General features: G+C 52.5%; 2 protein-coding genes across 4 annotated transcripts in view; one reads left to right on the top strand and one right to left on the bottom strand.

Moving 5' to 3' along the window:
* Positions 1-5,074, top strand: part of CFAP44 (cilia and flagella associated protein 44) — a 47,321-nt gene extending 42,247 nt beyond the window's left edge. Inside the window, 5 exon segments of the mRNA XM_062008397.1 lie at positions 1,006-1,122; positions 2,189-2,390; positions 3,087-3,247; positions 4,167-4,301; positions 4,823-5,074. Of these exon segments, the coding sequence (XP_061864381.1) occupies positions 1,006-1,122; positions 2,189-2,390; positions 3,087-3,247; positions 4,167-4,301; positions 4,823-5,074 (867 nt within the window).
* Positions 5,075-6,451: 1,377 nt separating this feature from the next.
* Positions 6,452-27,248, bottom strand: part of BOC (BOC cell adhesion associated, oncogene regulated) — a 56,057-nt gene continuing 35,260 nt past the window's right edge. The window contains exons 4-19 of one of the 3 annotated variants that reach the window (XM_061988711.1): positions 22,118-22,264; positions 21,379-21,522; positions 20,667-20,960; positions 19,984-20,256; positions 18,445-18,836; positions 15,733-15,895; positions 14,731-14,841; positions 13,405-13,611; positions 11,965-12,146; positions 10,819-10,924; positions 10,555-10,677; positions 9,775-9,996; positions 9,139-9,365; positions 8,480-8,559; positions 7,669-7,862; positions 6,452-7,117 (exon numbers count right to left, since the gene is read on the bottom strand). In XM_061988711.1, coding sequence (XP_061844695.1) covers positions 6,933-7,117; positions 7,669-7,862; positions 8,480-8,559; positions 9,139-9,365; positions 9,775-9,996; positions 10,555-10,677; positions 10,819-10,924; positions 11,965-12,146; positions 13,405-13,611; positions 14,731-14,841; positions 15,733-15,895; positions 18,445-18,836; positions 19,984-20,256; positions 20,667-20,960; positions 21,379-21,522; positions 22,118-22,264 — 3,050 coding nt within the window. In that variant the 3' untranslated portion in view covers positions 6,452-6,932. The remainder of the gene's footprint in view (positions 7,118-7,668; positions 7,863-8,479; positions 8,560-9,138; positions 9,366-9,774; positions 9,997-10,554; positions 10,678-10,818; positions 10,925-11,964; positions 12,147-13,404; positions 13,612-14,730; positions 14,842-15,732; positions 15,896-18,444; positions 18,837-19,983; positions 20,257-20,666; positions 20,961-21,378; positions 21,523-22,117; positions 22,265-27,248) is intronic. The other 2 variants (XM_061988707.1, XM_061988708.1) reach the window with 2 other exon arrangements.

Raw genomic sequence — 27,248 nt, 5'->3', positions numbered from 1 at the left:
AGATATCTGTGGTAGCACAGAGGCAGGAGGCAGCTCAGTGTGAGTCACCTGTCCCCCTGAAAAGGGTAAATCAAAGTGGCCTGTCCTTAGCTGCTATGAGGCAGTACCCGGGTTTTAGGCCCAGCTCCCTCCCAGCTGTGTGGCCGTCAGTCACACAGCAGTAGAAATGGGATTCTGTGGTCGAGATAAAACACGGGGTATAGCCTCTGTGCCTGTCTAGGGGGGTTTAAAGAAAGATTAAAGAATACTTATCCTCATACAAATGCAGGTTAAAAGAACTGCATTTGAATGCTGTTCTCCCATCTATTTCTTTCACTTGTAGTTATTTTCTTTTGCCCTTTGTCATAGTAATCACTGAATAAACTCTCTTGGTGCAAGTTTTCATTTTAGGGTTTTTTTGTGCTCCTGCATTCATCAAGACATTTGATTTATATTAATTCAAATATATCTTTATTTGAAGCGTTATCCGGGATAAGAGGGAGAGTTCTGCCAAAATAACATTATGCAACTCTTGCTTTTATTGTGTCTCAAAAATGTTCCATCAAATATGCCTAACTTACAACATTTTTTGTTTAGTTTTTAAAGGCTTTCCTAAGTGCCAACTGCCACATATTCACCCTGAGGTCTGACATTTGAGTCTGAATTGTTTCTTTCTCATGGAGAATCAATAAGCATTTCCAGGCATAACACAATAAAAAAAAATCTTGCAGGCTCTGTAGATCTTGAAGTGTTTTAGACACTAAACAAAGCAGCTCTCTTGATACATACAGGACTTCTCTACTAAGGAGACACAAGTGTATGTGTGTACAGAGGTGTCCGGGGTATGATCTTGCTTGAATGTATAGATGAGCCTTGAGTTTGCCTGTGAAACTCACCTATCACAGTATGTTAAAATACAAGAAAAGCCTTGTTTTTTCTATACTTTGGGTCAGGAACATAGAACCTTGCTGTTATGCATTTGAGTAGCGCAGGATTCTTATTTGTCCACAATTTGTCTTTCTGCAGGCAAAAGTACTAGAAACCGACCTGAATGCTGCAGACAGGGAATTGGAGATCTTTCAGTGGGAAAAGCAGCAGAGACTGAATGAGCTGTATGTAGTTGTGCCTTTGAAACTCCATCAGGTAATTCGAGATGTGCATCTGCAGGTGCAGAATGGTCTGTGTTTGTCCATACAATGGTGTTACTGTTCTGTGGGGCCCTTAGTTCCTGATTCACCTTTGTCTGCTGGGAGTGAGTGGCATTAATTGAACTTTATGCTGCTATTTCCTCTAGATGGTTTTTATTTCCCTCCCATACTGACAGAAAAGTGGTAAGGACAGGCAGGTCAGCCTGAAATGTGCATGGTCTTTGTGTGTTCTATAGGTTTGGCATGGGATTTTCCTTCAGGTCCATCCCTACTGCTGTTTTCCTGGAAAAAACAGCATCCCAAAAACCCAAACTGATGAGAGTTTTGTCCAACTCTGTAACTCTGGATTGGATGCAATGCATGAACCTACACACCTGTTAGCATAGGGACAATAAGTAAGAGATGAAAACTGAAGACAGGACTGTTATTTCCTTTGGGCTGAATCTTATGCTCAGAGCGAGAAGCCCTCTGACTGTTCCAGCTTATACACCTCTGAGGCAAGCTCAGCTCTCTCCATTGTTTTTTTTAATCTCCATTAAAAGGTTGGTGAGGGTGATGAGGCACTGGCACAGGCTGCCCAGTTGGGTTGTGGAGTCTCCTTCTCTGGGGACATTCAAAACCCACCTGGACAAGTTCCTGTGTGACCTACTCTAGGTGGTCCTGCTCTGGCAGGGGGGGGTTGGACTGGATGATCTTTCAAGATCCCTTCCAGCCATTAAGATTCTGTGATTCTGTGATAAAGACAGAATAGTCTAAGGCCTACCTATGCAATCCTGCAGCTCCCAGATAATTCAAAAGTACAGCTAACAGGGAGTCCCTCACTCCTCCTTTGTTCCAGGTGCCACAGAAGAGTAGACAGCCTTATATATAAGCAGTTGTCACAGCTCTAAGTAAATCTCTGAGCTTTGCTGAGTAGTAGTGTTTCCCTGGCCCAAAATGAGAGAGTTGTGCCCACACTCACTACTACCTCCCTCATTAGTTCTCTACATTTTTGTTATCCAGAGAGACCACCAGCACCCTTCATAACTCAAGCCAGCCTCGCTTATGGCTGTTTCTTGCAGGTGGAGTACTTGGTCAATGGGGAGATGCCCAGTGACTTCTCCCAGGCTTTGGTATTTCCCAACCAGTCCTTAGAGTACCTGCAGAAAAGAATTGTGGACCTACATAATGAAAAGATGATGCAAAGAGAAATCTACAAGGCGGCCCAGGAGCACCACAAGAAACTTGTCCAGGACAAAAAGGAGATGGAGATAAAGATTCACTGTGAGTAACAGAGTCTGAACGACGCAGCAGCGCACTAACGCTCATTCTGTCCCCCTCACAGGGTGTAACTCACCAGATGTCTGTCACAGCTAGTTACTGCAGAAAATAAACCAGAAAGAGCGGATCAGGTGGATTGTTTCAATGAAGTACTGGTAGTTCTCAAGCTCTGCAGTCACTAGCTTGTGTGAAATAATTTGGGAACTTAGTGTAAGGAGAGTTGACTGGGATGAAATGCTGAAAGTCAGGACACATGATTGCTATTTCTGGCTATAAACCTGAGCTGCGAGGAAAAAACCCACCCACTTTCCCCAAAGCTACATAGCAAAAAAAGCTTATGTACCTTTGGGGAAAGTGCTTTTTTTCCTCCTCTGTGCAGTGTAAGAAAATGAAACAGGCCCTATTCAAAACACTTCCCCAAGGGCCAAACCTGAAGGTGTGAGTAGCACCACAAACCTGCTGAGGGCCCTGTCTGGCGTTTGGTGTTGGAGTGGCTTCCTAGGGCTGGCTTAGTGGCCACAGGGCCATGCGCATGGGCACGGGCACAGCAATACTCCCTTGAGAGCTCTGTGTGGTTTTGCCTGAATTCCTTACAGAGCAAGTACTGAAGAGCTTCGGACACAATGCTGGGGGTAAGGCAGAGCTCTCTCCTGAGCAGGGCAAGGCAGCACTGCCATTGGTGCTGTGTCCCTCTCTTAGGTCTGGCAGAGAAGTGCCGTCACCTGATGCTGAAGAAGTTTGGCCGTCTGGTTGATTTTGAGGCCGTCCAAGCACACTCTGTTAATGTACGCGTGGAGGAGCTGGAGCTGCAGATCATGGAGAAGGAATATGTGCACTCCCAGGAGCTCAGAGAGTTGGAGGTAAGGGGTAGGAAAAGGAAGAGGGCCTATGTGTTGTCATCATCTGCTAAGGCTTCTTTTCCCTGGGACTGAATAGTTAAGTGAAAATCTTTAGTGAGGTGAGGGAGCCCTGGCACGGGCTGCCCAGGGAAGATGTGGAGTCTTCTTCCTTGGAGGTCTTCAAGACCCACCTGGACACATTCCTGTGTGACCTGATCTAGGTGGACCTGCTTCTGCAGGGGGATTGGACCAGATGACCTCTAATGGTCCCTTCCAACCCCTACCATTCTGTGATTCTATGATTCTATCATGTTCATGTTTGAGATTCTGTTTCCCTACTTGTTATTAATAGGCCATCATGTCCAAATCCCTTTTCCCATTGTCATTCTTGTGCTCCAGTTGCTGATGCACATCCTGCTTTTTCACTGATATAGCTGGTGATCTTGGTTTTCTTTCCTCAAGTGCATCCTTCAGCTTCAGTCCCTACATTAAATTGTTCCATAGTGTTGTCCTTTTGGTTTTCAGCTGGCATTGGGCACCTACTGCCTCCTCCCATTACCTCTGGGGACAAACCTTTTGAGCCCAGGACAGGCTCAGCTTGCGCCTGGGATGCCAGTCTGAGCAGCCTGCAAAGTTCACGTCTGTTTGGGGAGGCCTAAAGCTCAGCTATGGTGGTGCTAGCAGGCCACCCTCCTGTGCTGCCCTTAAAGGAGGGTACAAACACAAGTACTGGGTACCTAATGGCTTCCTCTTCTCCACACTTCTGCCTAACTGCTTTGCCTGCTTAGGCATTTGCAATATTAACAAAACCCAGTCGATGACAGTGTGCAGGATCAGTCTGGCCTTTGCCTTCCTTCTGGGACACTGAGGTTGTGCCCAGAGCTTCTTCCCCACTTCACACTTTTACACACGTCTCAACCCAACTCCATTATCTTTCTAGGACAGAATCTCAGACCTGCAGCAGCAGCTAATGAAGCTGACAAAGGAAAACACCAGAAAGCTGCAGCAGCTCAACCAGTTTTCCCTTGAAAAGCAACAACTGGAAACTAAGCTGGCTTCACTAAAGGATGATCTGGTAAGCCTTTTAGCTGCTGTACTGCATGCAGGCCCGGGACTGCTCAGAAACGCTGAGGGATCCTCTGGCCCTCACATCCTGCCCTGCAGCCAGCACTTTGGGCTCACACGGCCTAGTGTCACAGGCTGAATGAAGGAGTGCTCTAGGTCTTGTAGAAAAGGAGATGCATGAGCTGATCCTGAAATAGGCCAGACCATAGCTTCTCTGTAATTTCTGAATTAGCTGCTTTCTAAAACACACAAAAAGCATCTTGCAGCAACTCCAAGTTATTCCTTTGTTACATGGAAGCAGCCAAATGCATTCAAGTGTTTTCTTTGCTGTGTATTAGGGAATGAGGCAGACAGCTGTGACAGTCTAAGTTAGTGATTCCTCCCTGACTTCCAAGTAGTTGTAACTGAGAATCAGAGAAGCCATGAAGCTGTCCTGCCTCTTGGAAAGCTTCACTTCCCTGCTTGAAATAACCTTCCACCGTTCATTCTCTCATGTTTTTTACAGGTGCTATTTTCTTCCCTTTCTTACAGGGAGAAGAATTCCAAGGCACGGGCACTACTGCCATCAAAGAGACAGCCAGGCTGAAGTCATGGCTCAAGCACCTGTCTCAAGACACAGCCTTTCTAAGAGAAGAAATCCATCTTCTAAGCAGGAAAGATGGGTGCTTAGAAGAACAACTTGATCTCCTTCACAGAAAATACGGGTGCCTCCTTCAACAACCTTCATCACCGCTGCGCCCTGAGACACCGAGTCATTCTCTGTTCTTACACCAGAACCAGTAACTAACAGTCCATGTGTCCCTTTCTAACCTGTGCAATGCTCACACCTGGCAGTGTGAAACAAAGTGCTTTGGCTATGCAGGGCCTACGTTGTTTCTTTGATCAAATACAGCTGTAGTGACAGATGTGGAATAAAAAGGGTAAATACAAATGGTAAATGCTGTTATCAGCCCATGCAGAGATGTGCACGGGGCAGATGCCCTGTGTGGGTGGGGGTGGGTGGGTGTGTGGTGTGTGTGTACACATACGTGTAGGTCTGTGCTTCAACTGAGGAGGCTGTTGAAGGCAGGGGGTGTGTGTGTATGTGTGTGTGGCACCTGTGTTCTCAGAAGTGTTAGAGATCTGCCTTAAGGGTGTGTTTTGTTCTTTGTGGTGATGGCACTTCTCTGTTGGTTAAAGTGTGCTGGTTGTTTGGAGAAAGCGAAGGACCTTTGTCCTCTGAGCCTTCAGACCCTTCTCCCATGGGTGTGAAGCCCATCAAAGACTTTCTCACTTGCCTCTGCGCTGGGGCAGGGGAAAACTGCACTGCAGTGCAGGACATAGTACTTACCTGGCAGGAGGATAAAGTCAGCCTGTAATTCCTGGGCTTGCATGACCACAGCAAGTGTGAGACCAGCTCTGTGTGTTTTCAGGCTTTACTCGTTCTTGCTTGTAGCACTTGGTGTGGTGGCAGCATTTGCAGCACTGACCCTGTCCTGTCTCACTGCCAGAACTGCCCTGTCCCCACACTGGAGGGGCCGTGGTGCACTGTTCCTCCATTGCAAAGCTTCTGAGGGTGCACAGGAAGGCTTGGGGTCTAATTTTTAATTAAATAGATTGAACAACCTGCAACTCCTCTTGCTCTTCCCTCCCACTCCCCATCTGTTGCCACTGGTCTTTGCTCAAGCAGGACCCAGCCAGGCACAAGAATGGTATTTGCACAGCCAGCCTGTTCCCTGGGACCCAAGGGAGGTGCTGAGCAGCCCTGCATTCCTCAAAGGGAAACCCCACCCTTATCCACAGGCCTGCAAGCTGAGAGTGTTTGAAAAGGTGGGGGGCAGAGGATAAGGAAGCAAAATTTGCAGAGATTTGGGTGTCTGGCTGCCTACCCTCCATCACCAAACTGGTGCAGCTCTCCTTGGAGACAAATGAGAACTTCCTCTAGCTGTGCTCCCCATTGTATGTCCCTTGACTGGCCCAGGTAGCAGCCGTCCCTCTTCTCCTGAGCTCAGCATTGAGAAGATTTGTGCCAGTGGCTATCTGGAGAAATGTAACTGCAGGAAAATGTCCCCTTTCCCCCGGTGGCCTGCTGACTGTGTGTCGGCAAGTGCGGGCAGAGCAGGTTCATTCTGTGGCAGGATTTAGTGTACAGCCAGGCACAGAAGAGACTAAAGCCTTTATTTTTAGATGTTAAAGCATGGGTTTTGTCTTTACAGATGGGCGGCTGCAGCTGGCGTGTATGGGAAGGGTGGCTTAAGTTGATCAGGCAGAGTGCATAACTCCAGTCTGTTCCCAGGAGCATGTTCCCGGGACAAACCTTCCTTGGGGGGAGAGGAAAAGACCTTTGCGACAGCGTTGTCTCTTGTGAAGCCCTCGCTGCAGGAGGGCGCTGGATCGTGGTGGTGGCAGCTCTCTTTGGACTCTTGTGCTGCTGTTGCAATCTTGTGCTCCGATGAACAGCCTGGTGCCAAAGGTAGCTGCCTGCTCCTTGGGCCCTCCTGTGACCTTGCTGAGGATGCCTTCTGTCTCCATAGCATTATAAAAGGAACATATACATCTATATACAAGTGCATAAATATATAAATAGGAGTGTTATACAAAAATAAATACCCATTCTATTTTTCTCTTTAGAGTAAGTCTTTTGCAAAAGGCAACTCGGTCCCTAGCTGCTGGGACAATGAGTCTCTGAGGGCCTGAGCGGTGGCGGGCTGCTGTTGAGGTGTTTTGGTAGGTCCTGATTCACAGCTGCGATCGCTGGATTCTGGGGCTGGACATCTCCTCTGGACTGGCAGCAATCTAGCCTTTCTACCTCTTCAACTGGCACCAGGCCGAGGCAGCAAGGGCTTCCTGAAAGGCAAAGAAGCACGGCCGATTACAATGCGTACGGAAATGACAGCTGCTGTGGTAGCTCTCCAGTTAGCAGCCCCCTTTCTGAGGCTGGGTACACTGAGCAGAGGAAGGTCTGCGTTCAGAAAGCCCCGGCTCCATGGGAGTGTAACTCTTGTGCCCGTATGCAAGAAGTTGGATCTGCACTACAGGGATGGACCAAGTCCTGGGGACACGGATTCAGAGCATTTTTTGGATACCTGGTTGTTTTACTGGAAAATGGGAAATTAAGGAGGACTAAAGTCCTCCTGGAGGTGGATACGTGCCCTTTCTGGCAGCGTACGGCTCATACTTCTGGGAGAAGTGAGAAACCTGTCCTCTAAATCTTACTGAGGGTCCCCATCTCCCCTTGCCATGCGTGCCATGCCTGCCATGCCACGTTCAAACTGTCCTTGCACTGCGCATGGAAGCCGTCAACAGAGCGCTCGAAAAGGCTCTACAGTGAGAGCTCCTTTCAAGATCAGCCTAAAATGATGCAATACAGCAAGCACCCAGTTTCCTAGGCCACAGACCTTGGTGGAACAGGGGATCCCGTCGCGTATCCAGGCTGGGGCCTCCCACTTTGCTGCCCCTCACCGGGTGATGGAGGCCAACAAAGTGCTCGTGAAAGTGAGGACAGTCATCTTGTGGCTGAAGAAGCTGGTGAGTGGAGTCATCTGGGAGACTGTAGAGGAAAGAGCTGTCTTCTGTTCTTGAGTTGGGCAATCTGGGGAGGCAGATGATGAGGTTTAGCACTATGAACAGATCTTTCCTCCTTGAGGGATGTGACCTATGTAACAGCCAGTGCCACCAATGCAACGGCACAGAGCATTCTAAATGACGGGAAGAGCAGAAACTGGGATTTTTACTTGTGGGATGGGAATGAGATGGTGGGACCTGGGATCTGTGATTCAGTATCTAGTGAGTGCCACAGGAGCAGGGAGTGGTAGTGTCTCCCAGGAGCAGGGGGATAATGACTTTCTGTCTGAACAGTCAGACACAAAGCACCTGCAGCTGGACCCTGGCCAGATTCTGGGGCAGCTGTTTATTAGCATCCAGTCATCAATGGTAGCTTCTCTCATCCTACTTTTCAATCTCTCCTATAGGAGCAGGGGGAGGAAAAGGGGGCAGGGGGAAGTAGGTCTGGGCCATCCCTACAATGAAATTATCCCTCTTCCCTCAAACCATAAGAGGAAAGAGAATTTAGACCAAGAAGGCTTAGTGCTGGAGCATGGATTTGTTTCCCAGGTGAACTGGGACAGATGAGAGCAGGCTGAGGGCAAGACTTTGTGACATGTATTTGTGTGGGTCGCAGTGGCTCCCGCTGCCCAGGCCAGGACTGACCTGGAAGGCTGGCAGTCTCGCTGGACAGTCCCGCTCTGCAGCACTCGCGCCTGCAGCAAGGCGCTGGTCTCCTCCTGGGACTGCAAGGAGAGAGAAGGATTCTCAGCAGAGCAATGCCACATGGCAGCAGGAGGAGGCAGGGGCCGATCTGGGTGCCAGGGCCATGGAGAACACAGGTAAAGCTCTTACAGCAGAAGGCAGAGGAAAGCTGAAACTCTTTTGCTGCAGAGGACAGTGGAACCGATGGCTGAAAGCCTCAGTTCATGCTTATAGATGAATCAGTGGAGGACAATACCTCATCTACAGTCTCAGCTGTGGCTCCACCTTGGCCTGTGTTACAATTTACAGACTGAGTCCTCAACGCTGTCAGTCCCTGTGAGCTTTGCTCTGGAGAAACAGGAACCATTCCCACAAGAGTAGCTTTTGCTTGCTACCTCCTCCATCCTTAAAGCCACTGCCCCAAGAAACCACCCCTTCTCCAGTGTTTCTGGAGACCTTCCTGTTGCTCCCATGTCTCAGATTCCCCTGCAAAGGGCAAATCTCTTTTTAAGAAGCCAGTCTTGCCCCTTCTCCATGCTGCAAAGAGTGCCAGCCTTGTCTGGAGAAGCCCTCTTCCTGCAGCCTGCCAAACCAACTTCTAAGCCCAGCTGTGGACATACCGGTGGCACCTGGTTGGGGCTGTAGTCTCGGGGCTTGCTGCCGGGGAAGCCAAGCGCTGCAGGGGGGCAGATGGCATTGAGGTGTGCCCCGCTGGCGTAGGGCTGCCCGCTCACATAGGGGTGGCCGCTGGCACGGGGGGCAGAGATGCCCCGCAGAGGTACCATGGTGTACTGGCAGGATGACACCAGCAGCCCAGCTCCTGGGAAGCCCATGTCAATGGTTTGCTCTGCAGAGGGAAGAAAAAGAAAGTCTGAGGCCAAAATAAGAAGTAAAATGGAGCTTCTTGAAGTTCTGCGGGGCCAGGCTGTCCTGTGAGGCAGCTATTCTGGCACCCAAAGCACCCTTGGAGACAAATGTTGGAAAGAGGCCCTACATGAAGGCAAAAGGAACATCCTTTTCCCCCGTTCTAGTCCCAGAGTAGTCCTAGTCTCAACAACGTGAGCAGGGCAAAGGATAAACAGTAGCCTTTGCTTTGTTAAGGACAGCTGAGACTTGCCCCCTGCCTGCTCTCCCCCTGCCTCCCAGGAAGTTCAGCCCTCACATTTTGTGTGTTTGACCCAACTGCAGCCAGGGTCAGATCTAACCCATGGGGCAGGGCACATCTTGTAAATCAGCCCTCACGAAAGAGCCCTTACTCTGCTTGGACCAGGCTCTCCAAAGGCAGAATGGGATGAAAGCCACGATGAGGAGTACGATAGAGCCCAGCACAACGCCTACAATCAAGTATGGCAAGTCACTGGAACGGGCCACCATGGCTCCTGCCCCCAGGCCACTGTGCCCACCACTGAGTGGGGGCTGCTGCTGGGGGGGCACCGTGGAGGGTGGAAGACGACCTGGCAGACCAAGAGACTTCCGAGCTGTGAAGGGAACAAAGAGAGAGAGCGTCAGACACAGACATGGCAGCTGAAATGGCAGTCTGCTCCAAGGGAGTGGGCAGATCTCTGTGGTGGCTTTAAAGAAGTGCTTCCAGATGCCAGAGCACTTCCTAGGCCAGCGCTTATCACAGTACAGGTAAGTTCTCTGTGCCTGGCTTATGGGCCTGATAGGCTGCTAAAGCAAAAGGAAAATGGCCTCTCTAAAGAGCACAGACTTGCACTTAGTGCCATTCCCTGCCGTGACAGTGCAGCTGCTTGGCAGGCACCACGGAGCCTGCCTATAACCAAACACAGGAGCTGGGCACAGCAAGGCTCACTGGGCCCTTCTGCTTCCAGTCACCACCTATGTGATGCTGAGGAAAACAAAAGGTAAGTGTTACTTTAAGGGAAGTGGTGATGGATTCTGCCCAAGGGCTTGGTTCGTGGGGTATTTACACATGCTGATCAACAGCATCATCCACCTCTTCACCCCAGTGCTGCCTCCATTGCTGTGCCTGGGCAGGGCTGGCCCCTGCCTTGCTGCCCTGAGGCCCTGCTTACCTTTGGTTTCACAGATCATCACGTTGCTGAACTCGCTTTCTCCACCCTCATTGAAGCACTGCATCTTAATGTCATAGGAGGTCTCTGGCTGCAGGTGGCTGATGGAGTGCCAGTACCGATCTCCTGGGGAGGGAACATGGACATGGGGCCGTCAGCTGTGCCTTGGGCGGCAGCAGCACTGCCTGTCGTGCACAGGGCTCCTTCTGGCTCTATGTTCTTCCAGGAGAAACCAGCAGCCAGGGCCAATCTCTGGGCATCTCCTACCTTCTACCACGTCCTTCTTGTAGTCGCTGTCATTGTCGCTGTCGGTGGGGCGGTAGTAGATGTAAAAACCGTGGATGGGAGTGTTGTTGTTGCTGGCTGGGATGTACTGCAGAAAAGGGGAGGGAGAGCAGAAATTAGCAGAGATGCTTGTGCTCTGTGCTGTACTAGGTGAGAAGTAGTGGAGATAAACGGGGTGGGACAGGAGGAAGACCCAGCAGGGGCATCTTCCTCATGTTGCCACTGGTTTGCACAGTGAAGGCTTCCTTCAAGAGCTCAGTGTTATTTAATATTCTCACACCTGCCTCTCTCAGGTGACAGGCAAGGCCTGAGTCTGGTCCTGTCACCCCAAGCACCTTATACTCTGATCCTTCTCAGTAATCACAGCCAGAGAAAAAATTCCTCAACAGCAGTGACTCAGCAGAGCAGAGGCTTTGACTCTAGTAGGCTCACAGCCTCCTGACAGACTGCATCTTGCCATCAACCAGTGACCAAAAGTGTCTTGTGTTTCTAAAGAGAGCTCTGTTCCTACCCCACCCAGGGCAGTGCTGTCACACCTCCACATATTCTTGCTGTATTTCACCCAGTATTTTATCAGCTGCTGTTTGAGTTTAAATGAAGAGCAGTGCCCATCCTGCACCATAGCAATTTCTAGCTAGAAGCAGCTAGGAGAGAAGAGGGCAACACATCCCTCTGAATAGGTTCTAAGCTGTTGGAAAAGCCTGGATCTGGGCTTGTGATCCAAAAGATCCTGCCCACTCCTAAACATCCTCTGGAGTGGACTGCTGTAAATGATTAGCAACACATAGAACTGCTACCCAGCAAGTGATAGTGCAGGATGTATCTGCTGGAAAGTACTAGGATAGAAGGAGGTGCTAATGGATGCCAGGAATTGGGCCAGAGCTAAAGCAGCCACCCTGGGCATTGTTAAGGTCAAGACCCCGAGGTTATCCACTGAAATGCCGACTCCTGTGTACAATATTGGACTCAGACTAAAAGGGTTTCTGACTTCCCCCGCTTTGGAGCTATTGGATCCCAGATCCATTTGTGCTGGTGCCAGGCTCCAGGGCCGTACCCTGGAAGTTGTATGAGCAGCACCCACACAGCTGCCTCTGCAGGGTCAGAGATCTCTGCCCCTCCACCCCTTACCATCCACTTGAGCATGATGGTGGTCTCATTGATGGCATCGGTGAAGGTGATGTAGGGTCCGGCCACGGGGCGCTCGTAGACGCGGTTGCTGTACCCAGAGACCACGTAGGGCCGGGACGCGGCGCTGGGCTCGCTCTCACCCAGGATGTTCAGTGCCCGCACACGGAACTTGTAGGACACACCTGTGAGGAAAAAGGGGAAATAAGAGTTGCACAGATTGGAGTCTTCCAAGACTTCTATTGTCTGCACAGGCACGGCTGCAGAGAGGGGCTACTTCTTCTCCAGAAGGCAGAAAGCCTACAGCGAGGTTTCGATCAAAGTACAAACTCTGAATGTCCAGATTTCAGCCATGCGCTAGATGGAGCCTGCTTTTATTTGCTGTCCCTAATTCCTGTCTGGATGGTCTAGAGGTCAGGCAGCAGTTCTGGAAGGTGTGGAGGTAGATTCAGAGACACTCCAGTTGTGGGCTCCCCAGTTCAAGAGGGACAGGGAACTTCTGGAGAGAGTCCAGCACAGGACTGGAACATCTCTCTTATGAGGAAGAGCTGTGGGACCTGGATCTCTTTAGCTTTGAAAAGAGAAGACTGAGGGGGAACCTCATCAACACCTGTAAGTACCTAAAGGGCAGATTTCAGGAGGATTGGGTGGCACTTTTTTTTTCTGTAGTGTCCACTGACAGGACAAGGGGTAGTGGGCACAAGCTGGAACACAAAAAGTTACACTGAAACACAAGGAAAAGCTTCTTTCCTGTGAGGGTGAGGGAGCCCTGGCACAGGCTGCCCAGGCAGGGTGTGGAGTCTCCTCTGGAGGTTTCAAAACCCATGTGGACGTGTTCCTGTGTGACCTGATGGAGGCGAACCTGCTTTAGCAGGGAGTTGGACTGAATGATCTCTGAAGTCCCTTCCAACCTCCACCATTCTGTGATTCTATGGGAGGGCATCCTTCCCTTGCTACATGGAAATTAAGTACATAATCCTCAGTTAAAAGCTCAAAGCTTAAATCATTTGTGCCCAAACGTCATTTAACTGGTCTTTAAGTTGGGGTAGGTGTGTTGCCCTTTTAAGCTGTCCAGCTCAGTGAGGCTGTCTTTTCTCATGTGAAGTGCAATGGGAATTGTGTGCCCATCTGTCTTGCCTGTAGCTAAGGAAAGTTCTGTCCTGTCTAGTAAATGACAAAACCAAATGCCATTAGTAACTATATCCTGTCATACAGAAAAGCATGCACAAGCCTCCCTGAGGGAGGTCAAATCTACACCGGCCTGTGCAGCTGGAGAAATTGGAGAAGCATGTGCGGCTCTTCCCCACGCAGCCAAGGCTGGAGATGGGCAGGCTTTGTTTTGCTTGCGCATGCCGGGGCTAAGCCTGACATACCAGATGGCCAACCATCCTACAGGGACCCCTACAGACCTCCGGGCAGCAGGGAGGAGAACACCTGCCTTACCTTTCTCCAGGCCTGGGATTTCCACAGAGAGGCGAGAGGGAGGAATATCGCTGGTGGCCAGGACCCAGTCTCCCAGCTTCTTCAATTTCTTGTATTCCACACGGAAAGACTGGATGGGGAACCCGCCGTTCCCACGGGGGATCCAGGTCACGTACACAGATGTCTCCGAGGCCATGGAGATGGTGGGACGGTCCGGTGCCTCTGGAGCTGCAAGGGTCACAGGAGGACACCGGGACATGAAACATGTTCCTCTCAGCCTGGCAGGGGGCTGCTGTAGCTCAGGTGTGTGGGTTAAGGACTAAGCCCCAAATGCTCTGTCTCTTCATTAGAGCTGTCACCCCCTAATCCTCACTCCTTTCAGTTTGCGCCCTGCAAACATCTTTTATTCCTGCTTGCATCTTGTTCCTTTTCAACTCCCAACCGAAGTAGGATGAGACAAGGTTTGAGGTGTGTACACCTACTACAGGGGGGAGAGCAATGAGAGGTGTGGACGTAGGGCTGGAGACAGAGCAAAAGGCCTGTCGGATGTGGGAGCAGTGAGCAGGGACAGACTGACACTGGGGACAGATGGAAACAAGGGAGATTGAGAAGAACCAGCTGAGGAAGAAACAGCAAAAAGTTCTTAACTGTAGAAATGCAATTTGATAGGAAAACAACCAAAAGGTGGGAGAGGTGAAGAGCTATGGTGATGAAGAAAGCACCACATGAATGAGTGTGGGGAATGGAAGGAGGAGAAAGGATAAGGAGTCAATGAGATAATTTCACAGGAAGGATGAAGGCACTGGTGAATAATAGTAATGGCAGACACATGATGGGAGACACTGAATTGCATTACCCAGTAAGGAACTGGTCTTTCTCCAGTGCAGCAAAATACCTAAAGCACTAACCGCCTCTTGTCAGGGCTTGGCTGAGAGAGGAGGATGCCAGGACCTGCAGGGCCCTGGTTCGCCTTTCCCCTTGCATGCCCCCAGCACTTGCTGCTGCAGAGCGGCTCCTTGGTCCCACAGACCCCACAGCAGAGCTTTCTGAACCCACCATGCTGAAGCTCAGAAAGAGACAGAGAGTTTCTGACAAGTCCTTGCATGAAGGGTGGGGATAGGCAGTGGGGTCAGCTTGCACTCCTAAGAGAGGCTGCCTGCCCAGTGCAGCAGCTGGGGTGTCCCAGAAGGACCTTTCCTCACCAGGAGCTGCAGACCACCCACGCAGCTCCACACACTCCTGCTTTAGCCAGTGGATGCACAAGCCCCAGCGTGGCCTAGGCACTGCCACCCCCAGAGATCCCTCCCTCCCTCCCTCCCTCCATGCCCAGCTGAGGAAGGGCCTTACGGGACAGGCGGCTGTTGTCGGACTGGTTGCTGCTCTGGGTGCTCGTGCCTGGGTCATCCCTCTGAATTTGCTGCTCTTTGCTGGCAACAATCTCTGGTTTAGGGCGCCGGCCTATGCAGGAGGGAGGTGTCATCAGTGACACGGAGATGCATCTCCCAGTTAAGTTTTGCAGTGATGAGCAAAGAAAATATTCCCAGCCCCGATGCCAAGGGAAGTACCCTCTGGGCTCAAACGGCCCTAAAGGTTCAAAGAACTCAACCTTCAGGCAGGAACTAAAGCTGAAAGGGGTGGATTTGTCAAGCTGGTAATAGGTTCCCCTCATATGGAATTTCCTAAAACTTTTATTAATCGTTTTTCCCGGAACACTGCTGGACTTCTGCCTGAGAAGGCAGTAATTAGCACTAAACGGGGGCCTGAGGGGAGGTGTGAGCAAGCCCACCACCACGGGGAAGGTTGCTACAAAGGGAATGCCATTCCCTACACCTTCTGGAGACAGGAAAAGCAGGCAGGGGACAAGGGGACTTAGCACAGATGCTTGGAACATCCTCTTAGTGGCAAAAACAACTTGGCACCAAGCAGACTGTGTGGGGAGGCTTGGAGATTCCTCTAGTGCAGGACAAGCTTTTAAGGGACAGCTTAGGCAAACCCCTGCTGGGAACAACCCTGACAGGCTGATCCTGTCTCCAGGCAGAAGATGGATTAAATGACCTCTTGACATCCCTGCCAGACCTACTTACCAGTGCAGGTGTCCAGCTGAGACACCAAGGGAGGAAGTGATTTAACTCCAATCCGGGCAGTGGGGAAGACCTGCTTTTCTCTGTCCCATTTCAATCCCACCCTCCGCTTTCCCTTCTGCCAGAGTCGCTCTAAACTGAGGGCAGACGGGTTTCCACAGTAGAAAAAGCCCCTTTTGTCCCCTTGTGCCTCAGGGCCGGGGTGGGACACCTCAGAGGGGCCCTCCCCCAACTCAGCAGAACAGCCAGGGAAAGGTTTGCCCTTTACCGGTGCGAAAGGTGACCATGGCCGTCTGTCCCTCGCCGGCACAGTTGTGAGCAGCCATCTCCACCTCATAGAGGCTCCCAGGGTCCAGCCTGGTGAGAGTCAGGCGGTGCTGAGAGGCTGGGACATCCCTCACTGCCCAGCTGTCCGAGGCGTTGGTGACCTGCTGAGAGACCAAGGCAGGCATTGCAAAGCTGGGGACAGGCTGCACCTCTAGCCTGCACCCAGCTCAGAAACTTTACTGACAAGTTGTGTATCCAGCAGGGCTACCTTTCCTGCCCGTCTGGCCAGTTCCCTGCCTGCAAAGGAGGGAAATGCTTCCAGCCCAGTTTTGGAAAGCTGAAGGATTCAGGTATAAGCAGGACAGGTCACCAAGCACCAAAGTGTTTTCTTGACCCCAGAGCTCCACTGAGCCCCATTCTGCCTGCTGGTGCCCCCCTGATGCCACTGCCCCTCAGTGCAGGTAAAGGTCTGGAGGAGGTGTGCCCCCACAAAAGGCGGCGTTAGCCAAAGGCTCGAGCTTCTCTGGAAGCCAAATCTCTCTTTCCTGCAGCTGCTGAGATGCTCATTTAGACACTGGCCATTTCCATGGGATGAGGTACCTGGGCACTATTTTAGTCATCTGGCCCTATATCATTCAACTAATGGCTTTTTAATCCAGTTTTATCCAGCCTCACCACCAGCATTTTCTGGCTGAGACGAAGAACTGTAGCATTTGAGCCCAGGTTTCTGCAGGGAAGAGACCATGTATGGCCACAGCCTCTAGAAAGGACTGGAAACGGTTTTTTGGTGATGCCCCGATGCCCCATGCAGAGGGGGAGGGAAAGTGGGACCTTCCTCCTTCTCCCCAGCTGCAAGGATAATATTTTTTCAGGCAAACAGGCAGGACACTGAAGTGACCCGGTGCCGAAAGGAGCATTAGCAATGCAAGCAACGCAATACAACGGAAATGCCAGGACTCTGCCGTATCATTCATCTTCTCCCAGCGTTTGACACTGACTGATTAATGCCTGCCTCGTTTTATTTTTACTCCTGAGTCTGCAGAGTTGAGGGGCCAGGGAGGGGAGCCCCAAAGATGACTAATATCCAGGAAAGAAAAAGCAAAACTCTTAAGAAACAAAGATAATGGCTGCGTGGCATCTGACTGCTTGCAGGCTGCTGAGATCTGAGAGGCAGCCACAAGAGCAGGGGAAAAAAAGAGACATCCACAGATACTTTGCAGAGAAGCAGATCCTTGCCCAATACAAATGTAAAGCCTCCTGTCAGTAGGTTTTGCTTTCCTTACAGCCATGTTTTGCACAAAGAGCCTTTTCTTTTGTTGCTGAATTGATTCCTTCCCTCTCCGCACACATGCTTTTCCAGTCAGAGATGTCAAAACCAGATCATTATATAACTTGATCCTAAGGATCTCTGATAGAAAGAGACTCTTTCTAAAGAAGTTTAAGGGTTATTGGAACTAATTCCTTTCCACACAATCCTTAAGCATCCCAAGAAAAGAGTCTCCAGCTGAGAATTTGGACTACACTGAAAACACATTACTGCAAACTGCAGTGACCCACGGTGACCTCCACTGCCCTAAAGCCCCTTCCAGGTGAAGCACTGAAAAACAAATAAAATATGGACAAACTCCAGCCTGCGAGTTAAGATCGCACACAGTTACATGATACACCACTGGGGGACAAAATCTCTTCTTGGCAGACAACCAGAGCCAACAGTCTGGTGAGGCTTTTGGCATCTTTTCTTTTTCATTTAAACTTGCCCTATTGTGTTCTTGCCTTGGCATCTTCTGCCTTTGTTTTAAAGGGCTCTTTAAAGAGGTGGTTAGCTGAAACCCCCAGCTTAAGTTTCATTTAGAGAGAAATCAAGGACATGCAGGGACTGTAACAGCCTCCTATCATAACACATTTTCACAAAATCAAACAGTTCCAGGAAAAGAGATACATATATTCACATGTAATTGAAAACGGTGCCTTGCAGTGTCTGGGAATCCAAAACATGCCAGATCTGGAATGTACTCAAACCCCAAGGCAAAACCTGCCTCTCTACTGCAACTCTCTGCCTACCCAAAGGAAATCTGAGCAGCAAACAGATACATTCAAGCCCACTCCACCCCCACCTTATCCCCAGCAAAATGAGGAGAGATGCTCTACATCCCAAAAGCTCTACACTTCAACAATGCTTCATTATTTGGAGAAAGTGCTGAACTACAGCTCTGACTGGCAGGAGCCCTCGGGCTCGGGCTGGGCAGTGCACTGTGAGCTCAGGCTGTGCCACCAGCCACAAGACACGCTCAACTCGGGACATTCACTGCCTTTCAGCTTCCAGAACAAAACTGGTGGCTGAGGAAGTTCCCAGAGGTTTTGGCATCGCTGTGAGTGACAGCTCTCTGCCACTTCCCTCCCCACAGCCATCAGGCCCAGAGTGCTTCAGTGCTGCTGGGCAGGGCATGGCAGGGCAGGGCATGGCAGTAGAGGGGCTGCTGCTCTGTCCCCCACAGCCCAAGCCTTTCAAGGCTGAACTGTCCCTGTGGCTTGTGCCAACACAAAAGTGTTACAGAGTGGGCCACTGTGCACCACTACGGGCTCTTCTCAGACAGCTTGGCAAAGCTCCTCTGTCAGCCTGTACTTATGGCACCCCAACAGGCTGTGGCTGCAGCTGAGGAGGTCCCGCCAACCAGTGTCACCCGTGAGCGCTGGCGCCCCTGCCCCAACGCACCTGCTCGTGAGGTGTGACAACGTGCAGTGAGGCCACCGGCCCGCCTGTGGAAGGGCGCAGAGGGAAGATGGGAGCAGGGCGAAACAGCGGTACCTTGCGATGCTTCACCACATAATAGAGGATGGGGGCTCTGCTCTCGGGCCGGGGTCTCCACACCAGATCGTAGCTGTCCGTCTTGGAGGTCCGGGGAGAACTGAGGATGATGGGGGCCTCGGCTGGAGACACTAGCTCCCTGGTGGCCATACACTGAGGAGATGCTGCCAGCGGGGTCGTCCCAGGCTTTGGCAGTCCGGCTTTATCCAGGGGCAGCTTTAAGGCACTGTCCCTGGGCGGTGGTGTTGGAGGCTGAGCTGAGCCCAGCTGGGCATCTCGCCCAGGGTTGAGTGTAGCTCCTGAAAAACAAGGTAAATGCCCATCTCAGTCTGGGGTGAGGGCAGAGCTACGAGCCCTTCAAACCTCTCAGAAGACTGGCACTGGGCACCCACTGCAGCACAGGTACCTTAAGAAGTATCAGGTGGGTGCTGCTTGCTGTGCCACTACAAAAGCTGTCAGCAACAATCTTTCCTTGTCCCACTATAAACCTAACACACCTCGCTGGGGTCTCTCCAAGATCAGGCCTTGGCTGCATGGCACTTCCTCCCCCTCAGGCGTCTCTTACCCTGGATCCATGCAGCAAGGTCCAAGGAGTCAAGTGGTACCTCTCTCCCCACCAGATGAATCCACCCGTGTCAGCGTTTATGCTCTTGTTCAGCACAAGCTCAGAGGCTGAGCTGAGTAAGCCATAAGGTAAGGCATCACCACTGCTGGGCACTACTACTACCAGGGCTACCAAGATGATCACAGGACTGGAACATCTCTCTTATGAGGAAATGCTGCGAGACCTGAGGCTGTGTAGTCTAGAAATAAAAGACTAAGGGGGAACCTCATCAACACTTGTAAGTACTTAAAGGGCAGATGTCAGGAGGTTGAGCCATCACTTTTTAATGTAGCGTCCAGCAACACGACAAGGGGTAATGGAAAGCAGCTGGAGCATAAAAAGTTCCACTTAAACACAAGGGAAAACTACTTTCTTGTGAGAGTGAGGGAGCCCTGGCACAGGCTACCCAGGGAGGGTGTGGAGTCTCCTTCTAGGGAGGTTTTCAAACCTGACTGGATGTGTTCCTGAGTGACTCGATTAAGTTGAACCTGCTTTAGAAGAGGGCTGGACTGGATGATCTCTAGAGGTCCCTTCCAACCTCTACCATTCTGTGATTCTGTGACTGCACCCAGATAACCTGCACCTCTCATGCAGAGACAGTGCAAATATGTACACATGGGACTACACTTGGAAGCAAAATGTCCACCACCTGATCCTTCAGGGAGATCTGGAGGTCCCAGCCAAAAGAGCACTCAAAGTGTAGGGTAAAAGGGAAGGAAAGAGCAAGGCAGTTCAAGCACAGGTGGGACGGTTACACACCAACTTCCTTCTGCTCCCCCCACTCCCTGCTGTGCGTTAGGCTCTGGGATGGAACAGTCCCAAGGCTGATGAGGGTGCCTTACCTGGGCGGGCCGTCCTCAGCCGTGCCATGGCCTGCGCGCTGCCAACCTCGTTCTCCGCCATGCACTGGTAGATGCCGTCGTCCTCGGGCCCGACGCTGAGCAGACGCAGGGCCCTGCGCGACAGGCGCAGCCGCGGCCCGGCCGCCAGTGGGGCGGCGTTGCGCAGCCACACCACCGATGGCTGTGGGTTCCCGCGCACCTCGCAGCTGAACTTGGCGCTCTGGCCCCATGGGATGATCTGCTGGGACAGCTCCATGGTCACTTCTGGGGGCTCTGTGAGGGGAGGAAAAAACAGGGCTGCTGAGCATCGCTTGGCAAGAAGCACAGCATGGGCATGGCTTTGCACTTTCCTCTCTCTGGCAGTGATGGATCCTTATCACACCCCCAAGTCCCACTCTCTTTGTGGGGCCCTGTAGGGGTCCGCTTCACTGTGCCTCCCCTTCAGTATCCACTTGAACTGCAAGGAAAGGTGGCCCAAGGCCACCTGCCCCTCTCAGGTGACAGCTGACACCTACGTGTCCCACTTTGCTGAGCTGAAACCCTACTCTGCAAAGATTGTGCTCGTGCCACAACACTGTGGTTCATTCAGCGAGAGGAAGAGGACGGCAGCGATAGCGTTTTCCCCTGGAAGCTGTGGAGAATGCCCGAGCCCTTCCTGAAACGAGCGCTACAGCAGTACTCACCAAACACCTGCACGTTGTAGAAGATAAAGGCGGCTCCGGCCTCCCCGACCCCATTGTCAGCTGTGCAGCTGTAGGTGCCTGAGTCCTCCTCACTCGTGGGGTCAATCAGGAGGTTGCTGAGCAGGAAACGTGTCTTGTTGTACGCTGAGACGCTGGAGCCGTCTTTGGCCCAGGTGACGCGTGGCGGGGGGATCCCGCTGGCCACGCACTCCAGGATGAGGCTTTGGCCCTTGGTGACGATGATGGTCTGAGCTTCGAGAGGGTAGATGATCCGAGCTGCCTCTGCCGTGGAGCCTGGTGAAGAGTTGGGGAGAGAGGAGGTAAGTGAGATGGAAGGTGGCTGGTGGGAAAGCATCCTGTGCAGAGTGCAGCTAGGGGTAGTGTGCTCTTCCCCTGCGCCGGGGTGCAGAAATGGCACGGTGGGCCAAGAGGGATGTCTGCACATCCTAAGGGATGCCTGCACACAGCCAGTGGCCTCGCCAAAGGGCTAAAGGCCTTTGCTCGCCCAACAAACCCTGAGGAGATACAGTAATCCCAGGGCCGCACACCCATATCACAGGACCCTGGGGCCTTCTGCTGCTGGGAAGGAGCTTTTCTGGCAACTGATAATGTGGCTTCACCCAGCACACCACCAGTGATTGCACTAGTAGATGCTCCCAGGGCTGGGAACGTCATGGAGAAGACACACAGCGGAGGGTAGGGCAGTGCTTACGTCTCACACGCAGTCTCTCGCTGGAGACAGAGGTTTTCACCTCCTGTGTCACGGGGTTGTAGGCAGCGCACTTGTACGTCCCCTCATCCTCTCGGCTGGCGTTGACGATCTGAAGGTTCCCAGATGGCATGATAAGGTAATTGTCTGTGGAGAGAGAGAGAAGAGGAGGTGACATGTGGTCACAAGATGTGCTCCTGCCCGGTCTCTTGGAAGACATGCAGCACCTGGAATAAAAGGTGGATGAGTGGAAAGAGAAAAACGGCACAGTAACACCGACAGTACGGAAACAACCCCTTTTGGATCAAATACCAGGGGGAGCAACAATGCAATGATGGAAGGAACAGACACAGGTGAAGCCAGCTTGTCACAGATACATGCAGCAGATGGAGTGAAGCTGTGAAATTCAGAAGGAAAGTCCCCAAATTCCAAGTTGCCTTTATCCAGGCTGGGCTAGATGAATGTGTGCCTCAGAGGCACACAAAGATGCACCATCAAGAGTGACGTTGGGCATGGCCCAACTCTGCTTCCTTTCACCTTGCTGCAGGACACATGGCTCTCCAATCCCAGGCAGCAGGGCCATCTGGGAGACGTGGCAGAGACCCTAAGCTAACCTGTGCTCAAACCAGCAGCAAAGGGAAAAGGAGGAGATAGAGGGCTCAGAAAGCTCCTGGTGGTAGAGAAGTGTAAAACTGAGGGTCCTGGGAAGGGACCCAGTGGGACAGACTCCTGTGGCACTCACCTCGGGAGGCCTCTAGCCACTCTTGCTTCACACTGTAGCGGACCTGAGCCTTGGGGTGACTCTCGGGCAGGTCGCAGGCGATCACAGCTGTGTTCCCTTCGTCCACCTCAATCACGTGCTGGCCATCAAACTTGAAATCTTTAAGATCTGCAGAGGGAGCAAACAACAGGGCATCTCAGTGGCTGGCTCAAGTGTCTCAGTGTCAGCTCATTCTCTCCTTGCAGACCTGGGGCTGTTTCACTGTGGTGCCAGCAGAGCACTGCTCCATCCCCAGCAGCTAGGGAAACTGGCCAGGTTTCAAAGCTTTTTTTCTTTCTCCTCCTCCTTAAAATGGATAACTTAAAACACAGCTTCTGGAGAAACCGCCTGCTCCACGGCCGAGACACTGGGTGCGAAAAATCCCGGCCTGAGAGTAAAAAAGGAGCCAACTTACTGCAGCCCTGAAGGGCGGCCAAAACTGATCCTTCTGCTGTCTGCTATTTCAAACACTGCTGCTGTCCTGCTACCGAGAAGCTAATTCTGTAGTCATAACCCAGGGTGCTCAGCCTGCTTAGAGGGTGCACAGATGCCAGGTGACACAGAGGGAGAAAGTGTGTATATATGCTGTACACTCCCAGAGCTGCCCTGGCAGTGCCGTGCACCAGCCCAGGTGACTGCTAGCGACAACTGCAGCCGGTCGCAGGTCAGGTGGCCACACTCAAGCCTGAGCTGTCCCCTCTTGCTGGGGACTGGCTGACACTGCATGTCCTTCTCCAAACCCCACGCTAGGGCAGCATGTTGCGCCTGTCACTGCAACCCAGCCCCGCGCTGTCAGCAGCTCCCAGCCCCTCCAAACCCATCCCGGGTCATGGCACCGCCACCTCGGGCAGTTCAGAGAGGCACGGGGAGGGTGGGGGAAGCGGGAGGGCTGATGGCAGGCGGCAGGCAGGCAGGCAGGCAGGCAGGCAGGCAGGCAGGCAGGCAGCCTCCCTTGGCAGCCCCGGCCAGCAGAAAAATGTTGGTTTGTTCTCTGGGAAATGCAGCAGCGCTCCAAGAGCAAAAGACAACTCTGGCTCCAAGCTTCTCCCACCCACAGTCACGGAAAAGTGACATGAAATTTCTCAAGCAGACTTTCTGATTAAAGCAAGATCCTTTATGGAGTTTAAATAAGAACCAGGTCTCCTGGCAGGGCGGCGCGTGAGCCTCCCCGAGCGCGGCCCCGGCCCCGGCATGGAGGGGCTGCCGGGCAGCTGCCGGGGGAGACAGCAGACCCGGGCCCAGATCTGAGGGAAGGGGAGAAGGGGAGGAGGTTGAAAAGAAAAAGGGAGGTTTTGCAATGTCATAAAAGTGATTTGCAGCGAACATGCTTAATACTTCTGGAATTTCTTGGCATCATTCAATTAAAAAAAAAAAGAAATTAAAAAAAAAAATCAAGAGGAGGAATTAGGAGTGAACTTCAGAAATGTGATTAATCCTTTAAGACAAGCCGAGGAGGGCAGCCATGTTTCCACCGGGTATTAAAGCCAGATGAAGGTTAACTCTTAACTTGTGAAGAGCTGGCAGCGCCTCACACTCCTCCGACAACGAAAGCTCCTGCTGGGGAGGGGAAGGGTGCTGGATATTTTCTCCTTTTTGCTTTTTATGTATTTGATCAAGGAATAAAATAGCGAGAGCCACAGAAATGGAAAGAGGTGGAGGAGAGACGAGAGCCCAGCGCCTGCCTGCCCACATCACGCATATTTCTCCGATCAACAAAATATAAACGAGCATCAGGAAAATTAATGTGCGCCTTGGTGGTCTGGATTCATCACAGCCAAATTCAGATTTTGGAGCCAAGGCACAGGCTCCAGCGATGCTGGCAGGGATCTGCACACACACGTGCATGCGCGCACAGCCCCTGAAGAGGACAAGGGGGCCCAGAGGAAGAGCAGACCCACGGTCCTGGCACAGCGGAGCCCATCGGGGAGCATCATGCTCTCAGAGATGGAAAATGATGTCTGCGTGCTGGGGGACCCTGGGGGTGACCTTGGGCTGGGAGGACGTGGGCGTGCGGCCCCTCAGATGGCAGCTCAGCACAGCATTCTTATAGCAGAGAGTGCTGCAGCCCCACGGGATGGAGCGAGACCCTCAGCTCTTCCTGCCTTCCCCTCCCAACCTGGCCATGGGGGAAAGAGGGGAAAAGGAGGAAGGAAAGGGATCCTGGGGTGGCTGGGGGAGCAAGAACTGGGTGCTGCCAGAGAACTGGAGCAAAACCAGCAGGGGAGAGGGGAAAAAACATCAGGTGGGCAGCGGGACAAACTATTTTCCAATACGCAAGTGCATGAGCTTCCTGCCAAACTACTCCCCTAAATTCCTGTTCCCCCACAGCAAACAAGACTGTTTTATTTGCCAGTGGGTTTTGGCCATGGGCGGTCTGAACCGCCCTGGGCACATACACAGCCCTCCATTAATGCCAACGGGTCAGCCAGAGCTGGCCCCCTCTGTGCATGGGACAAGCTGCCCCTCACACAGCTCCTTGCACTCAGCCCAAGCACAGCAGAGCGGAGGGTGTCGCAGTGGGCTGGGACACCCAGCTTCATCCTGGGGGCTTCAAATAAGCTGCCTGGGATGCAGGAGGGCAGTGCAGGGAGGGGTGGAGGAGAAGGTTGGCACGGGGCGGGGATGCAGCACTCGCCCCTGCGGTTGCCCAGCCGGCAGCAGCCCTGCCCTACGTCTAAGACGCAATTTGCACCCTGAGCCCAGCTCCCGCTGCAGCTGGGAGTAACCACAGCCCCCCCCACTCCGCCGCCTGGGTTTATCTTCTCACACAGCGGCGGCGCTTGGCCTGCCAGCCCACGGCCTTGTCCTTAAAAGACTCACTTGCTGGCAGGGAAGCAGCCAGCCCTCACCCACCAGCCACTGGCCCGGAGGTGCTGCGGACAGACAAGGCAGAGCACTGCCAACTCCAGCCATGCCAGGATAACTGGGCTTATTTCCCCACACCTCTCCCTTTTTTTCCCTCTTTTGTTTAGAAGGGAGTGCAATCAAAGGCCATTCCTTGTGTCCAGTTGCACTAGCCATGCAACCAGGCAGGGCAAGACAGACTGGAGGGTTAAATGAAAGGAAGACCATAACTTGAGAGAAGAAGCAGCAGTAAATAAAATGCTGGCCCTCAAGGTGAAAGTCTTCCCTCAGTAGGGAATGAGGAAGGAGGAAAAAAGAGGGACCTCAAGAAGGGGAATGAACAGGGGGAGGCAGGCAGCTTCCATGAATCCCAACGTGGCTCCCTCACCTGCCTCCCTGGGACAGGTGAAGCACCCCTCCACCCCTACCCCGGCCTCTCACCTTCTCACAGCCCCTCAGGCTCCATGCCTCAGCCCCACTTCCCCATGTCACCTCTGGCTCCTCTCACAGCTCTCATGCCACAGCTCTGCTGGCTCACAAAACACCACCTGTGTTTTCATTCTCTCCCTTCCTCGCGCCACCTCCGCCCCTGGGGCCAGGGCCCCCCTTTGCCTGCTCAGCAAATGCTTTTCCAGCACACAGCCACCCCCTTCCCTCCCTCCTGCCATCGCCTCAAGGGAGCCGTCAGAGGAGAGGCAGAAAGGAAAATGAATGAGGCTGTCTTCAGAAAGCAGCTGCAAATTCCTGGGGGATGCCCAGCCCGACCCGGCGCAGGGTCACTGCCCACGAGCGCTTCGTGCTGAGGCCCGGCTTCCCTCACGTGCTGCCGGAAAGCGGAGGGCCCCCTCATCCCACAGCATCCCCAGGGCCCAAGCACCCTGCACTCCTCTGTTCTCTGGCCACAGGGGTACGTTGGAGCAGGTGGAGCTCTGCTGCTGCACCCCTCATCTCTGTGTTTAGGTTTGTTCTGCAATGCCGTGCCTGTGCGGGTCGGGTTTGCCGTTGTGCCCGTGGCGCTCATTATCCACGCGCACAGCTGAACGCTGGCAGCCGCGGGGCTTTCATCACCCCCTGCCCCTCCAGCTTGGCTCCAGCCCCCCGCTTCAGCTGCCCTCTGAGCTCCGACAAGGCTCTCAGCATCCTGAGTCTTTTGATGCTGCAGAACCGGCCCACAGCGCCGTGTTCATGTCCCTGGGGGGTTTACTCAGCCCCACCTGAGTCTACTGCAGCCATACTTTTTCACGCGGCACCTCCACCTGGGAGAAGGGATGGAGTGGGGCTGGCTTCTGGCGTGATGGCAACTTTGCTACCTTTAAGCAGGCAGAGAAAATACCTTTCTCTTCCTTGCAGCTTACAGACAGGGAAAGCTTAGGGCCTGGTTTGGAAAAAACAGGAGTACCTCTGCCCCATCCCTTCAAGGTGCCCCAGACTGCAGCCCATCGCCAACAGGCCAAAGGGCTGCCTCGGGGCCACGTAGGGCTGATCTTGCACAGCAGGACCAGGACAGCAGTGATCAGTGGGTATTTCTCTGCACCAAAGTGTCACTGGCTGCCAAGGCTGAGCATGGGATCACGGAGCACCAGGTCGGCTCCAACTGGACTCAAAAGTGCCCAAGTAATGCCTAAAGTGCTGTTCCTTTTTGTTGCTTTGTGAAATCTTACCCTTTCTGTAAATCCCTCCTCCCTCCACCCCTGGGCTAGACAATAGCTATTTTATCTCTGGAGGAATTAAAAGCTGGTTTCAACCAGCCCTCTGAGCCCAAGAGAGCAGAGATAGCCTCTGCAGCGGTGTCACCAAAGAAAGAAAGAGGTATGGGTGCCAAGGCTAATGGGGCTGCCAGCACTGCAGTGATGGTTATCTGACTGCTGGCCCTCAGCAAAGCACAGGGAGGACCCCAGGGCCCAGGCACACACAGCCTGAGGCACTTGAGGGTGTTTCCTCTGAAGGAGGCAGAGAGAAAGGAGTGGAAAAAGCCTAAAAGTTGGACAGATAATGTTACCTACACTTCTTGAAACCTCGCAAGACATTTTTTCCAGTGACTCCAAGTCCTTCTCCAAAATAAATCTAAGTCTTGAAAAATATTTCCACCCCACCTTCCCAGCTACTTTCTTTCATGTTCTAGTTTCACTCTACCCCTGGCCCCTCAAAATAAACTTTTGAATGGGGCTAAGATTTTCAGAGGGTTTTCTTTCAGCCCAGCAGGTGATCTGGAAGAGATGCATCAACCGCTACGTTGACCTGCCGGGGGCTTCCCTCTCCACACCAGGCC

The sequence above is a fragment of the Colius striatus genome, chromosome 1 (genome assembly GCF_028858725.1).
Source record: "Colius striatus isolate bColStr4 chromosome 1, bColStr4.1.hap1, whole genome shotgun sequence".
Taxonomy (NCBI): Eukaryota; Metazoa; Chordata; class Aves; order Coliiformes; family Coliidae; genus Colius; species Colius striatus.
This window is presented reverse-complemented; position numbering and strand designations above follow the sequence as displayed.